This window comes from Xiphophorus couchianus, chromosome 17 (assembly GCF_001444195.1).
Source record: "Xiphophorus couchianus chromosome 17, X_couchianus-1.0, whole genome shotgun sequence".
Taxonomy (NCBI): domain Eukaryota; kingdom Metazoa; phylum Chordata; class Actinopteri; order Cyprinodontiformes; family Poeciliidae; genus Xiphophorus; species Xiphophorus couchianus.
The window spans coordinates 17,903,101-17,917,765 of NC_040244.1; the positions used below are offsets into that span (position 1 = coordinate 17,903,101).

Here is a 14,665-nt window from a genome sequence, read left to right on the forward strand (position 1 = left end):
TTGGTTTTGAAGATTTTGGTCTGACTTAGTGGTTCCTCCAGATATTTCTACTCTTTTTGTTATATTTTGCAGGTTTTCCTGGTTCAACGCCTCTTTCCAGTCAGCAGAAAAATGAGGTAAAGCTCACACATTACATCTATCACATAATTTAAATCATAACCTTTGGTCTTAATAAAATACTCTCCAAGTATTTGACCAAATATTATTTGCTCATTTAGGCCACAGCAGCATTGGCACCCATTATTTATCAGAGGTTTTGCTGCTTTTATCCCCAAAATCTCTTAGCTTGAACATCTGAGTGACATCTGTTTATACTACAGTATATTGCAGTATTCCTGGGCCTCAAGGCACACTGCCCTGCATGTTTTAGGTGTTGCCTTTATTCAGCCCAGGTGATTTTAGTTGCTAGGTTTTGCTGAACTGCAATCATCTGAATCAGGTGTATTAAAGCAGAGAAACATCTAAAAACATGCAGGGCAGTGTGCCTTGAGGACCAGGGTTGGGAAACACTGCCCTTTTGAACATTTTTTTATTATTAAAATACAAGATTTAAATATTTCTGATATATCTGTAAAATTCATTTTAAGTCAGTTCAAGATACTTTAGTAATTAAAATATAATCAGAAATACTTATTCCAGTGATTCAATTCAGAAAGTTAAACTTCTATGTGATGGATTCAACCACACACACAGCTTAAGTACTGAACAAAATGTCCATGTACTGTGCAGTATCTGCTAGCATTACTTGGCGTACTTGGTTTGGCTCCTTTTCAATCACTGGATCAATGAGGTGTGGTATGGAGGACATCAGTCTGTGGTTCTGCTCAGGTATTCAGGATGTTGAGGAGGCAGGAGTTCATCCTGTAACCAATGAATTGGTTACAGGTGAATGTAGTGTGAAGTGCTTTGGAGTCCAGTGAGCTTTATAAAGCAAGTACAAGCCATTTACCATGATGGGCAGCACTAAGACCCTCCCCCTGGCTCTGATTCGTTGCTTCTAATCAGTGCTGGGATTATCTGTCTCATTTCATTCTGTCACAGCATAGTGATGGTTTCACCAAATATGTAAGGAAAATGTATAAAAGTTGCATACTACAAGTTAATGCACATTCACTAAATGAGCACTCGAACCTAAGTAATGGTACCTTTGGAGGGAGTTGAAAGTCTGTGTTACCCAGCGACAGCCCCAGAACATCACTGCTATAGAGGAGATCTGCATGGAGGAATGAGCCAAAATACCAGCAACAGTGTGTGAAAACCTTGTGAAGACTTACAGAAAACGTTTGATCTCTGTCATTGCCAACAAAGCGTATATAACAAAGTATTGAGATGAACTTTTGTTATTGACCAAATACTTATTTTCCACCATATTTTGCAAATAAATTCTTTAAAAATCAGACAATGTGATTTTCTGGATTTTCTTTTCTCCTTTTGTCTCTCATAGTTGAGGTATATTTATGATGAAAATTACAGGCCTCTCTCATCTTTTTAAGTGGGAGAACGTGCACAATTGGTGGCTGACTAAATACTTTTTTGTCCCACTGTATTTCTGTTGTTGTGTCCTTGGAGATAACACTTCATCCACCATGGCTGAGGGCCTGGTGGTACCAGTGCATGGCAGCCTTGCAGCTGTTGCTACAATGTAACTCATCACTGTCAGTATACCAATGGGTGACTGACTTCATCTGTGAAGTGCTTTGGAGTCCTCTGACTTGATAAAGCGCTATACAAGTACAGGTCATTTTCCTTAATAGCAGGCTTTGGGTCAACTGGTGTCTCTCAGATTCTCTGTGGGATTTAGGTCAGGCCAGTTTGCTAGTGTTACCATGGTTATTAAAATAGATATTGGTATGTTTGACCAAAGCATGTTGGAAAATGAAATTATCATTGTGGTTTGGATTCTGTGACAGTTGTTAAGCACCCTCAAAGCTGGTTGCTTGAACCAGTTGCTTGACAACTGTAAAGTCAACATTCTTTCCCATGGTTATGTGGGTGTAACATAACTGCAATATAACATTTCTGAATTAAAATCCTTTGTTATTTCTCTGATTATTAGGAATCTTGAAAATGTTTTGATCATTAATAATCAAAAATTTGTTTCTGAACAAATTTTTGAGTTTTCCTTAACTGTGAGCCAAAAATCATGAGAAACTGGTTGATATCACTCTGTGTGGAATGAATACAAGTAATATTTGAGTTTCACTTTTTGAGATGAATTCATGAAACACATGAACTTCTTCATTGTACTGAATTTTTTTTAAATACTTCACAACAGAAGATAACTCAGGGAGCAGTCCAACAGTTTAAAATTCAAACTCCAGCACAGCCAGTTTAGTGAAGAGTTGTCTGTAGCCAACATGTCCCTGCTGCATGTTGGGTAGGCGTGTTTCTGTAGTCTACAGACAGCAGTTTGGACATGTGAACATGCATCTTTGTTCCAGCTTGTGCATAATGTGTGTGATGTGAGCACGCCACTGAGCTTATCCTGTCTTCACCAGTAAGCTCGTCCTCAGTGTGACGGTGTGAGTGTGGTCCTGTCTTGGTTCTGAGCTGTGCTGTTTAACTGTCAACAGGCAGTGGCACCCAGCCCACTTAAAGAGGGCAGCAAGGTGCCCGCTCGCCCGCCCCTCCCTCAGTGCTATGACTCAGAGTGCATCCCTCACACCCTCCCCCACCACTCACAACCCGGCAGCCGAACCCTCCACGCTCACCGCCCTGAAGAGCGCAAGGCCAGCTCCAGGAATGGAGCACACAGCGTAAGACCTGTTTAAAGTCTCCATGCTCCACTCCAACCTCCATCATCAATGAACACACAGAGCCACTTTATCTGACCTCATTTTCAGCCTCACCTTCAAATATTTACAGAATGAGAAGTTCCTCCCAGTAACTTACCCACCTCCATCCGCCCTACGTTTCTACACCAGACACATCATGATATTCAACCCATCATGGTTCATCCTGAGTTTCATCATTGTAGTCAGATTTTTCCTGTTGTGTCTGTCCTTCACCTTACCTTTGGACTTTAAAACATTGTGTTGTCCTCCAGTAAACCTTCTGAGCTGTTTTGCAGCCACTTATTTAAATTTAGACATAATAATAGTGATGTGTCAGGCTCTTTAATATGACTTTTTGCTCTGTGACCTTTATACAGGAGAGTGTGTACAGTATAACTTTTTGCAAGAATATTCATACCCCTAAACTTTTCCATATTTCATCAAACACAACTCGGAGCTTCATTGTGAAGTGCAAGTGATTCTTAATATTTTCAGTTTCTTTGAATTAAATTTCATTCAATAAAGTTTGTGGTGTGGTGTGACCTTGAATATACTCCACTTTACGCTGATACCGCTGGACAAAATTTGGTGCTACTAACTGCCTTCAGTCTAAAGCAGAGATGGATTCTCTGAACATCTTCCAGAGGTCTGATCCTTCCATCATCTGGACATGGAGAGAGAATGGACAAAATCACTGATGTCAGGATTGAAAAATATGAGATAGACAATGAAAACATGTCAGATGAAGTGGACAAGCTACCTCTGATCTCCTTCTATGATATACAGTAGTTCAGTACTTAGGAAACATGAAGAATGCATGTTTCCTCTGAAATCCACAGAGGAGCTTCACGACCTGAAATCCATAGACGCATATAATCATTGTTTAAATGGATTTGTAATGGATGTACAAACCCTCCAGGTGAATAACAAGGAATAATTCCTGATGACTGGTAGAGTAAGTACTCTATGTGTGAGATGACCTGATGTGTAACAAAGGACTAGAGCCAGGACACCATGACATCAGTAAAGGAACTTCTGTATCCTCTTGATTCAGAAAATACAATTTATCCCTTCTTCTCAGACTGTCTGCTAACATGTGGGAACCTACAATGACTCCAAGCGGAGGTAAGCTAGTCACCCTTAGAACCTCAGCACATAGTGTTTGTGTACTCGGTCAGGAACAGAAATCCAGTGTACACTAGGGAGGATTGTGGTGACAGTTGTAGGTGTTTGTCGTACAATCGGTGGGTTTCCAGTTCTCCATCTCTGCTGTTGTATCCTTTGGGCAAGATCCCCACCTGTCTGCCGGTGGGGATCGCAGGGCCTGGTGGCACCAGTGCATAGGAGCAACCAGTAGCTTACCACCATCAGAATGGGAGTGTGTGTGTGTGTGTGTGTGTGTGTGTGTGTGTGTGTGTGTGAATGACTGAATGTAGTGTCAAGTATTTTGGGGTCCTGTGGACTTTGTAAATGGTACAGGCCGCTTACCATTTACTCTGGATATGAAAATTGAGAAAATCCTAAAAACCTCAGCGGGGTATGAATATTTTTCTTAAACCTCTACTGACTGTGTATTCTAACCATGGATCACTTCACCTTGATCTCATAGCAAGCTCCAGACTACCGGCTGTATAAGAGCGAGCCTGAGCTCACAACTGTGAAGGAGGAAGGAGACGAGGCCAACGGTGATGATAAGGACAAGACTGAGACATCTACTGAAAGTAAAAACACCCCACCATCCAAAGGTACAGTCAGACTTTGTGTTTACTGACCGACAGCAGGATAATGATGTTCTAGCTACAGAGGATGGACCACTGAGGTTTCTTCTTGCGATATTGTGAGAAAATGTGATGCATCAGATAAACTGGTTTAAATTGTACATTTTGGAGAAATAGGCTGTTATGCCAAGAACACAGTGCACCCAGGCTGCAGGTGGTCCCTTCACCATTTCCCTATAAAATTAAAGAATGTTACTTTTGGCAACTATATATTGCCAAAAGTATTTGCTCACCCATTCAAATGATCAGAATCAGGAGTTACAATCACTTCCATGGCCACAGGTGTATAAAATTAAACATCTAAGCATGCAGACTGTTTTACAAACATTTGTGAAAGAACGGAGCAGAGTGAATTCCAGCATGGAACTGTGATAGGATGCCACCTGTCAAACAAATCCAGTTATAAAATTTCCTCACTCCTAAATATTCCACAGTGAACTGTCAGCTGTATTGTAAGAAGATGGAAGTGTTTGGGAACAATAGCAACTCAGCCAAGAAATTGTAGGACACGTAAACTGATGGAGCGGAGTCATCGGATGCTGAAGCATATAGTGTGAAATATAAAGTTTGGGGTTGGTTTTCAGGAACTGGGCTTGGCCCCTTAGTTCCAGTGAAAGGAACTCAGAATGATTCAGCATACCAAGACATTTTGGATAATTCCTTGTTCCAACTTTGTGGGAACAGTTTGGAGCTGGGCCCTTACTGGGCCTTAATATGAGTTATGGACCAGAGCACAGAGCAAGGTCCATAAAGACATGGATGGCAGAGTCTGGTGTGGATGAACTTGACTGACCTGCACAGAGTCCTGACCTCAACCTGATAGAATATAGAAGATAGATAAACCTTTGGGATGAATTAGAGCTGAGACAGAGAGCCAGGCCTTCTTGCCCAACATCAGTATTTGACCTCTCAAATGCACTTCTGGAAGAATGGTCAAAAATCCCACAGTATACCCATAAACACTTGTGGACACTAAAGCTTGTGGACAACCGTCCCAGAAGAGTAGAAGCTGTTCTAGCTACAGAGGATGGACCAAAGTCATACGGATAGGAATGTGATGTCACTTAAGCTCATATGTGAGTTGAGGCAGGTGAGCCAATACCTTCAGGAATATAGTGCATTTTAAAGCAAAAATATGAAAATGATACATTTTAGTTTCTTTGTGTTTTCACACTAATGTATACAGATCACTGAGTGGCCATGTTAAAGTCAATCTTGAAAAGTCAAGATTGGCTTTAACATGGCCACTCAGTGAACCCTGCATGGTTTGTTCTTGAATGTCTACCTTTTCTAATATTAAAGAGGCTTTTGGTGTTTTCATATCTTATAGTACAGTAGATTCAGTTCCATTTGGGAGTAAAGTTGCAACATTTGTTACATTTTCAACTACTTCAGTTCTCTTTCACTCTGCACTGTGTTGCATAATCCAAACCCTTTGGAAAACCTGTTCCTCTCGCGCCTCTGGTGGCGCCGCACCTAGAACTACTGAAGTAAACGACACAAAAACTTCTAAACAAGTCACTAAGTACAGCTTTTTTTAAACTTAATGTCTGGTGACCTTTGATCGGACTGTTTCCCGAGCATTCTAGAATGTCGCTTTGTGTGGTCAGAGACTACACATATTTGTTAAAATTGTTACTTTATAGACAGAGAAATCTGTAATTATAATCTGTAAAAGCCTGACCCATCAAAAAATAGTCAGAAAATTCAGATTATTTAAAACGAGGATCTTCATGAAGCCTTGAAGCAAAATCTAAGAAAAGTTTTTTTGCCATGTCATTTATTTTATGATATATTTTTGTATCAGATTTGATACGGCAGGCTTTTCTTAGGACTTTTGGCTCACAACAATGTGAGTTTTAGATGCAAAAACAAATGTTGCCTATAACATTTGGAAAATATGAAACATTTGAGAAAGTTTTTCTTAGTTTTTTTTCCCATCAACAACTTTTTATAGGCATTTATTTCACATCGTGGTAGGAACTAAAAGAGTTTCTGTCCTTGTTCAGGCAAAGCTGTACTTCACACTTTTTACAGTACGTAGATGTGTGCAAAATGATTTCAAGAACAGTACTTGCATCTCTGTTGGGCTTCCCATGTTGGAAAACGATTAATGTCATTCTTTCTCACATCAAGAGGTACACTGCAGCTACAGGGTGCTGTTGAAGTTGCTTCAGGAGAGGAAAGTTGTCTACCATACTTGATTTTGACCTTTCTTGCACTTGTAGGAGGAGTACCAACTAAAGCATTTTAGGTTGTAGCTTCAGCTAACCTCTTCTGTAGAGGTTTCAAGCATTGATGATGAAGACTGTAACAGTGACCATCTTTGGGAAAGATGGTGCATGATAATATATCAAGAAGAGTAACACCTCCCATGAACTCATGTGATTCAAAATGGCTGGCCTGAAAACCATTATATGAGTTTTGGAGTGGATGGAATACTGCTTCATGAGGAATGGAAATGAATTGAAGAGTGGAAAAGGGTGAATGGACTTCAGAGTGAACCAGGACAACAACCTAATTGTGATCTAGTATGACAGGCAGTGGACCTATTTCTTCCTTTGTTGGCATTGAACCAGTGGAAAATGTTCTGCAATCCTCTGGAGCATTTCATCAGTGACCAAGTGCTTGAATATATGCATGGAGTCATGTAACACCTGTTCTTTGAGCCTTCCTCAACCCTAGCAATGATATCAACGTATGGAACTTGACAGTATTTTCTAAATTTGTATTATTTGTTTTTCACATTAGTCTTCACTGATTCATTTCTGACAGTGTCCAGGGTGATTGTTTGGACCTCAATTGCCATATTGGTCTGGTTTACACTTTGATCATCATAGTCTTCATCATAGTTGGTATCTGAATATATTTTATTATGCATGGCTGGGGGAGTCCAGTCCTCCTCATCTTCTCCTTACTGCTCTATATAGCTTGAATTGTCTCACATTATATGTTGATGACTATTCAAAGTATTTTCTTTCTCTCTCTTCTTCCTCTACTCTTTTCTAAAATCTAAAATATATATAAATAACTACTCAATACACAATAAACATTATGGTTTTAGAATAAGCACTATTGTGAAAAAATGTAAATAAATAATTTTGAAATTACATTTAATGATGATTATTGAGTAAACAAAAGCTTGTGGCTGAATTGTGGCTGGTATGACATTGATTACTTCATAAAAATATGACATTAATGTTCAGTGATAAAGCACCTTAAATACCTGGAGTATCAAATATGATACACACATTTTAACACGATTTAAATGTAATATAACAAAAAGGGTTAGGGTTTTGAAATAATTGTGCATTATGTCAAAACATAAAACATTACTTAAAAAAAAAGTGAATAACAATGTGTATATTATTTTTACTGTAAGCTGTCTAAAATTGGCAAAGACTTTCCTGGAAAACGCATATGACCAATCTCATGTGAGACGACATTTTAAAAAGTGGGGAAAAAATGCTTTCTCTGCCTGCAGTGCAATGATAATCCAGTAGATGGCAGAATACAAGGCTCAAATTGTACACAATAGGTTTTTGGGTAAGTATTGATCATGGTATAAAAGATAGAGACCACAGAAACTTATGTATCATTTATGATACAAATGGCAATATAGGGTCTGTAATCAACCTTCTCCAACTCTTCTCTGAGCTGCTATTGCTCTCTGAAGGAATGCACCACTGCTGACCAAAAACAACCAATCAGAGCCAGGAGGAGGATCTTGGCGCCATCGGTCATGCTCATGTACACGCTGATAAATGGTGGAGAAACAATTTAACATGGTAAATTGCAATCAATGGGTTTTCTGTCATTGTGTGCTTGGGCAAGACACTTCTCCCACATTGCCTGATGGTGGTGGTCAGAAAGTCCGGTATTGCCGGCATGGTCCAGACTGCCCCAGAGCAGCTGTGGCTATCAGCTTGTGAATATGCATGAGTGGGTGAATGTAGTGTGAAGTGCTTTGGAGTCCAGTGAGCTTTATAAAGCAAGTACAAGCCATTTACCATGATGGGCAGCACTAAGACCCTCCCCCTGGCTCTGATTCGTTGCTTCTAATCAGTGCTGGGATTATCTGTCTCATTTCATTCTGTCACAGCATAGTGATGGTTTCACCAAATATGTAAGGAAAATGTATAAAAGTTGCATACTACAAGTTAATGCACATTCACTAAATGAGCACTCGAACCTAAGTAATGGTACGTATTGTGATGATTTTCTTAAAAGGGCAATATTATTTGTTTTCCATTCAGATAGTGTAATTTATAGCACAATCAAGAAACTTTTACCTTAAGTTGTTGTAAAAATACTGGAAAATTTTATAAGAAATTAAAAATATACAAAGTCAAGGGGAGAAAGCCCAGACTGTGCTGGAAGTGACAACATTTTTCGAGCTGCGGAGTTGCACAGAAAGATGATGGCTGGGCTAGGTTGCCACAGCACATTAAAGGATTTCTCAAACGCACATGAAAGGATCAAAACACTCCAGATATGTTTTTGATAAACTTTACACATAACATTGTGTAAAGCTAAAAACAAGTTGATTTTACATAATACTTCTCCGTTTTCATGTCTCTTTTCTTTTCCATCTCTTTATTTTGTATTTGTAGCATAGTTCAGTGTTTTGCCACAACATGAAGCAGCTTCGCTGCTTTTTGCTCTCTAAAGGGTAAGTGACATGTTTTTTTTCCTTTACAGTGCCCCCTACAGTGGGTATTGTTGCTCCCAGGACTAAATCTCCCATGAGCCCCCCTGAGTCTTCCACTATCGCCTCCTACGTCACCCTGAGGAAAACCAAAAAACCTGAATCTAGATGTGTAAGTGTCAACATCAACTTCTTCTGCATCAACAGAAACACCAAACCCTCAATCATGAAAAGAAGCCATACTGTTTCACTCATATGACACACACTGCTGGTCCTGTGCAGCAGTGTGTGTCAGAAGAGTAACTCACCAATTAGAGAGTAGGTTAGGCAGGGCTTTCACAGATTCAATTAAATGTATTTATATATTTCATGGGATTTGTTGTAAATACCACTTCACAACAAATCCCATCTCAAGGCACTTTACAAAAAATATAAACTCAATCCAATCTGACAGATTTCAAGTTACTTACTTTGACATTGCAATTCAATCTTAGTTATCAAACAATGCAGTCAAGATCAGCTTTTCATTCAAATTAGATAAAAGGTTTTCTTTCTAAGGAAACTTAGAAACATATACTAACTTGCAATATTCATTCTTCCTGGACAGACATGTAGCTGCAGTGGACTATTGTGACACTGTGTCATTGACTATGCAACCTTACCTCATGAGTGACAGTGAAGGAAAAAACTCCCCTTAAAAGGGAACCAGGATTAGCTGAACATGTTGACCTAAATATGTTGTAATAATCCTATTAACTAAAAAAAATGTTGTGATACATAAAAACTCAATTATTTCAAAAATTGTATATCTATTCTATTTTTCACTCCATGGAGGTCACTTTTTTGTTTTTGTTTTGTTTATGATGGTTTTCGTGGTTTGGTACATTCTGTACTGGAATCTACAGTGTAAACACAGGAAGGCTAATATTACCTGAGTTGTTTATTATATTGCTTTTGACTGGTGTAAATTTAGACAGTGTCACACTGTATAACTGTTGGCCGTAATAAAAAAAAATTAATGAGGTGAGCCTTCATTACTTTCTACATGAAAAAAGAAGAGCGACACTTCCAAAGGATTCTTTTTTGTCCCCTCAATATGTCTCCAGAAGACTTTGAGTCATTTGTACGAGCTAACAGGTGGTTGCTACCCTTGCAAGCTAAAGCCAAATGCCATGCAACAGTTTTTATCCCAAAAGTACTTAAACAAGTGTCTTCCACTTGTTGGCTAGCAAGTGGAAGACACTTTCTTCCCTGACAAGCACCGCAGCTTCTTCTATACCCCACCTGCTTAATTTAACCGGAAGTGATTTTGTTGGAAACTTTAATGGTGACAACACTTTGCAACTCAGCTGTAACCTGTCTGTCATGAGCGAGCAGTGAGAGCGGCCATTAGCCATGAGCTTCTCCTTCCTCAGCACACTGCAGTCAATCTGACAGTCATCAGTTGAACACCAAACCTTCACTAATGCATAACTACGAGAAGTCTGAACCAGAAGTGATCCGTGCCATCTTGGTAGGCAAGCATACTGCAAAGCAAACATGGCTTTATGTTTGCTTTGCAATAAAAAACAATAAAAACAATAAAACAATAAAAAGAAAGTATATTGACACTCTTGACCAATGTACAAGAGGAATATACATTAACAAAATTGATCCTGTTGGGATCGATCCCTAAAATCTGGTTTGTGTCTAAACAACTAGTTCATAATGAAAATCAGAAGTGAAGAAGAAAATAAATATATTATTTTGGGAAAGAAATGTTTGGTTAAATTATCAAGTTAACCTTTTGGTTCGTAGTCTATTGATCAGTCACTGAAATAAAGGATCACTTAAAATTTCCTTCTATGTATTCAAGATCCATTTCATTGAAACTACTATTCCTTATTTTCAAGGTTCACTCTAGTCTACATGCAGTGCTTTTCACACAGGTTACCAGAGCATTAAAGCACAACACTGAGTCTAGTCTTCCTCAGGATCGTCCAAGGAGTGCTGTGGATCAGATGGGATTTGGGGAGCGAGATTTCATCAGAACAAGGATGAGTGTTGAGGAGCAGCTGGAGAGAATGAGGAGAAACCAGGAGGCATCTTCACTCCGAGAGAAGAGAAGAGAAACACTGTCACGCTCATCTTCTTTCAACAAAGACAGCCCCCTCCTCCACTTGCAGGTGATTCTGCCTACAAATACAGGGATTTAGCTGCAGGCATGTAAGTCTGTAGCAGAATGCCTTTGGTTAAATACTTGTATTCATGTTTATCTTTTCCTCAAAACCTGACAACTATGTTGTATGTGAAATTTAATTCAAGTGAATATACCACAGGATATTTGTAACCATTCATAGTATCTGTGTTTGTGTGGGTGTCAATGTTTGTCTTCAGCGTTGGGCGCAGACAGAAGTGGCCTGTCTGAACTCTGTGGAGCTTGAGACAGCGTTGCTGCAACTAAAAGTTGCTCATAAGGAACAGACTGAAGCAACATCAGGAGCTAACACTGTAGATGGGCCACCGATCTCACCACAGGTTCGTCTCACACTCCATGTTCCATGTTGTGCTCTAAATTAAATGCCACATTTCAAATGATGGAGACATTTCCAAGCAGTCAGTTTCAACAAGGGGTGTTCTGACACAAGTTGGGGTTTTTTTCAATGTGATACCGATATCGCAGTTTTGAGTACTGGCCAATACCAATTGACTCAATGCGATATAAGCATGAGTCATACCAGAGGTTGCGCTAGACATTTTGATTAATCTAGTAATTTTGACTTTTGTAGTTTCTAGTCATATTCTATTTTTACCCGTCAATTTTTAAGCCTCCTGCAATCTTAGCGCTGTGTTGAGATGGAGAATGACAGATGGCACAGTCGGACGACGGGGAAGCGATGGGGTATCCTGTCAGCCTTTCAGTTCCCAAAATCACACACACACAAAAAAACTCTTAAAATGCACATGGAAGTCAGTGGAATGCCCTGGACCACACAAGGTGAAAAAAGCTTAGGGTTAATGATATAGACATAGGTTATTCAGTGGCCTTTAGTTTTTATGCAATTGAATTAATATTCAACAAGTTGTGCAGGAAATTTAGATCTCATCACACATAAAGTAGGTGAACACATCTAATTTTTGTCTCTGCAGTGACAAAACCTACTGACTGTGGCCCCAATAACTACATATGAACAAGGAAGTTTAACAACCACATTTAAATCTGCACAGTTTTAAGCTGCACAGGAGTTGCAAACACACATCACCACAACTTCCTCTTGGTCCGCCTCTGGAGGAGAAATCTGCTCTAGAGTTCAGATGGACCTAAAAAATTCAACCTGGCTGGGACCGAGTCCATAGACATCGTCTCTGAGCCCGATCCAACCCAACTTTAATTAAAGGGCTGAGCCTGAAGTGAACCTGACATATTTTAAGTAAGCTTGTGCTTCTTTTGTTTGTAGACCACCTTTTGAGTAAGTAGTGTTACGTCTCCTGTTTTTAGCTTTTGTTTAACATCTTCGAACTCCATTTTGTCACATGTAACTGCACTCCTGCTTGAGCATAGCAGGACATGTAGCTTACACTGAGCTTGTTACAGTCTAATTAACTTCTGCACCTTACTTTCTTTCTTTCCTCATCTACTCTATTTAAACTTTTAATGGATTAACACAACAACATTCTCTGTAGTTTTCTTTGTTCTATATGTACTGAGAGTTTCTTAAAAACTCCCCTTTAGCCAATATTCTGAATGCACTTCTGAACCAGACGTTCTGTCCATAACATGCTGTCAGCTTCCAATGAATGAGATGCAACTAGTTCAGTGTCAGAGATGATTTCCAAACGGGGTGTTTTTTATTTTCATTTGTTGCTTTTAGTTGCCTCCAAAATGTATGCTCTGCAAAAAGTCGAAAATGTCTGCACCAAGAATGTAATCTGTCAAAATGACAGATGGGCTTGAGATTTTTTCATTATTTAAAGAAAAAAAAAAAGACAGTATTCAGTTAACGTGACCCATGAGTCATATATATTTTCATTACTTATTTTGTAGTGTAAAATGTTAAAATAGGCTTGATCAAGTGATATTACTAAAACAGAAAACAGCAAGAAAAAGTGACTATTATTAGTCAGTGGGTTGAAGATATTCTGATATAATCTGATACTCATTTTTTGGCTGATATCAGACTAATTTCCTATATCAATATCAGAGTGGGGCACCCCTAGTTACAACCATTATACTTTCCATTAAAAGTATAATGGAACATATAATAGAACATATAATGGAACATTAAAAGTTCCATTAAAAGATTGATCTAAGATCAATCTTAGATGTAAAACGAGTTCGAGTTCATTTCAAAGTTAGTTTCTTTCCACTCTCTTTTGCCCATTTGATTAATTTTAAGATTTGACGAGATGTAATATATAATGCTTTTTTACACAGGGAAACCATTTGTGGATTTCAGTATATGTAATGAGAAACTTTGTACTAATTTGCAGAAAGTACAGAGAACTGATCGTGTGAAGGATTCCCAGCATGAAGAGGTGCAGCAGGAAAAGGCCATGAACCTGCTGATCAGAAACCAGACAGAGGAGGTACAGTCAAGTTCTTGAAGATATTAGTGGAAAATAGACAAAACTGGTAATCACAGTTTAAGTGTTTATCAGAAGTTGGTTAAGAAAAAAATGTTCTACCACTGGTAATGTGAGTAGCTGGTCGGTAAACAGGCTTTATTAAAGGTCATAGGCATAAATCCCGGGTAGTCGGGGGGTCCCGAACCCCCCAATCTTGGAAAAGAGGGGGGGGCTGAGCAAGTGACCAACAGTTCTGTGTGAGGGAGCTAAGAACAGAAGAGAACAGATAGAAAAAAGAAAGCTATGCCTTTATTTCTCACTGTCTTCAATGTAGAGCCTTTAAAACCACAAAATAAATTAAATGTTACGTTTAAGTTATGATACTCCCCAGATATTCATTTCTATACCTGTTGGTTCTCAGTCTCCCTGGACATGACAAAACTAAAAAAAGGCTTCAAAATAAAGCAAAATAAAGCAGTTATAATTTAAACAGCCCATAACTTCTATTGGGAGCCATTTCAATAAATCAATGTTTATGGGGAATTTTATTGAGAGCAGTTGCTCATTAAAGCTATTTTATTTAGAACCTTACATTTTTGTAAAGGTGTAGCAGAGATTAGATCAGTGAGACTGAACAAAACTCATATAGAAGCAACATTTGAATTTTAGTTTTATTTCTCAATAGTTTGTTTACTGAGAAAATCACTTGATATGCATTACCAGTAATTTTTGGTCCTGCAGTTTGAATGTGGTTTAAAAACTTTTTAAACTACATTTTACATTACATTTCACTGGAACCTTACCGACCCCCCCAAAATTGCTCTTAAGAAATTTTCCTGTTTATGGTCCCGCCCAATAATGAGATGTGATTTACGCCCTTGCTAATGGTGTGTTTCCACTGCAGAAACCTTACTGTTGCT

General features: G+C 38.8%; 1 protein-coding gene across 9 annotated transcripts in view; it reads left to right on the forward strand.

The window, feature by feature from the left end:
• Positions 1-14,665, forward strand: part of LOC114160928 (pleckstrin homology domain-containing family A member 5) — a 153,869-nt gene that overhangs the window by 132,156 nt on the left and 7,048 nt on the right. For 6 of the 9 annotated variants that reach the window (XM_028043868.1, XM_028043869.1, XM_028043872.1 and 3 more), the window contains 8 exons: positions 73-116; positions 2,574-2,756; positions 4,384-4,519; positions 9,254-9,372; positions 11,104-11,114; positions 11,152-11,365; positions 11,577-11,717; positions 13,671-13,766. In XM_028043868.1, the coding sequence (XP_027899669.1) occupies positions 73-116; positions 2,574-2,756; positions 4,384-4,519; positions 9,254-9,372; positions 11,104-11,114; positions 11,152-11,365; positions 11,577-11,717; positions 13,671-13,766 (944 nt within the window). The remainder of the gene's footprint in view (positions 1-72; positions 117-2,573; positions 2,757-4,383; positions 4,520-9,253; positions 9,373-11,103; positions 11,115-11,151; positions 11,366-11,576; positions 11,718-13,670; positions 13,767-14,665) is intronic. The other 3 variants (XM_028043871.1, XM_028043878.1, XM_028043866.1) reach the window with 2 other exon arrangements.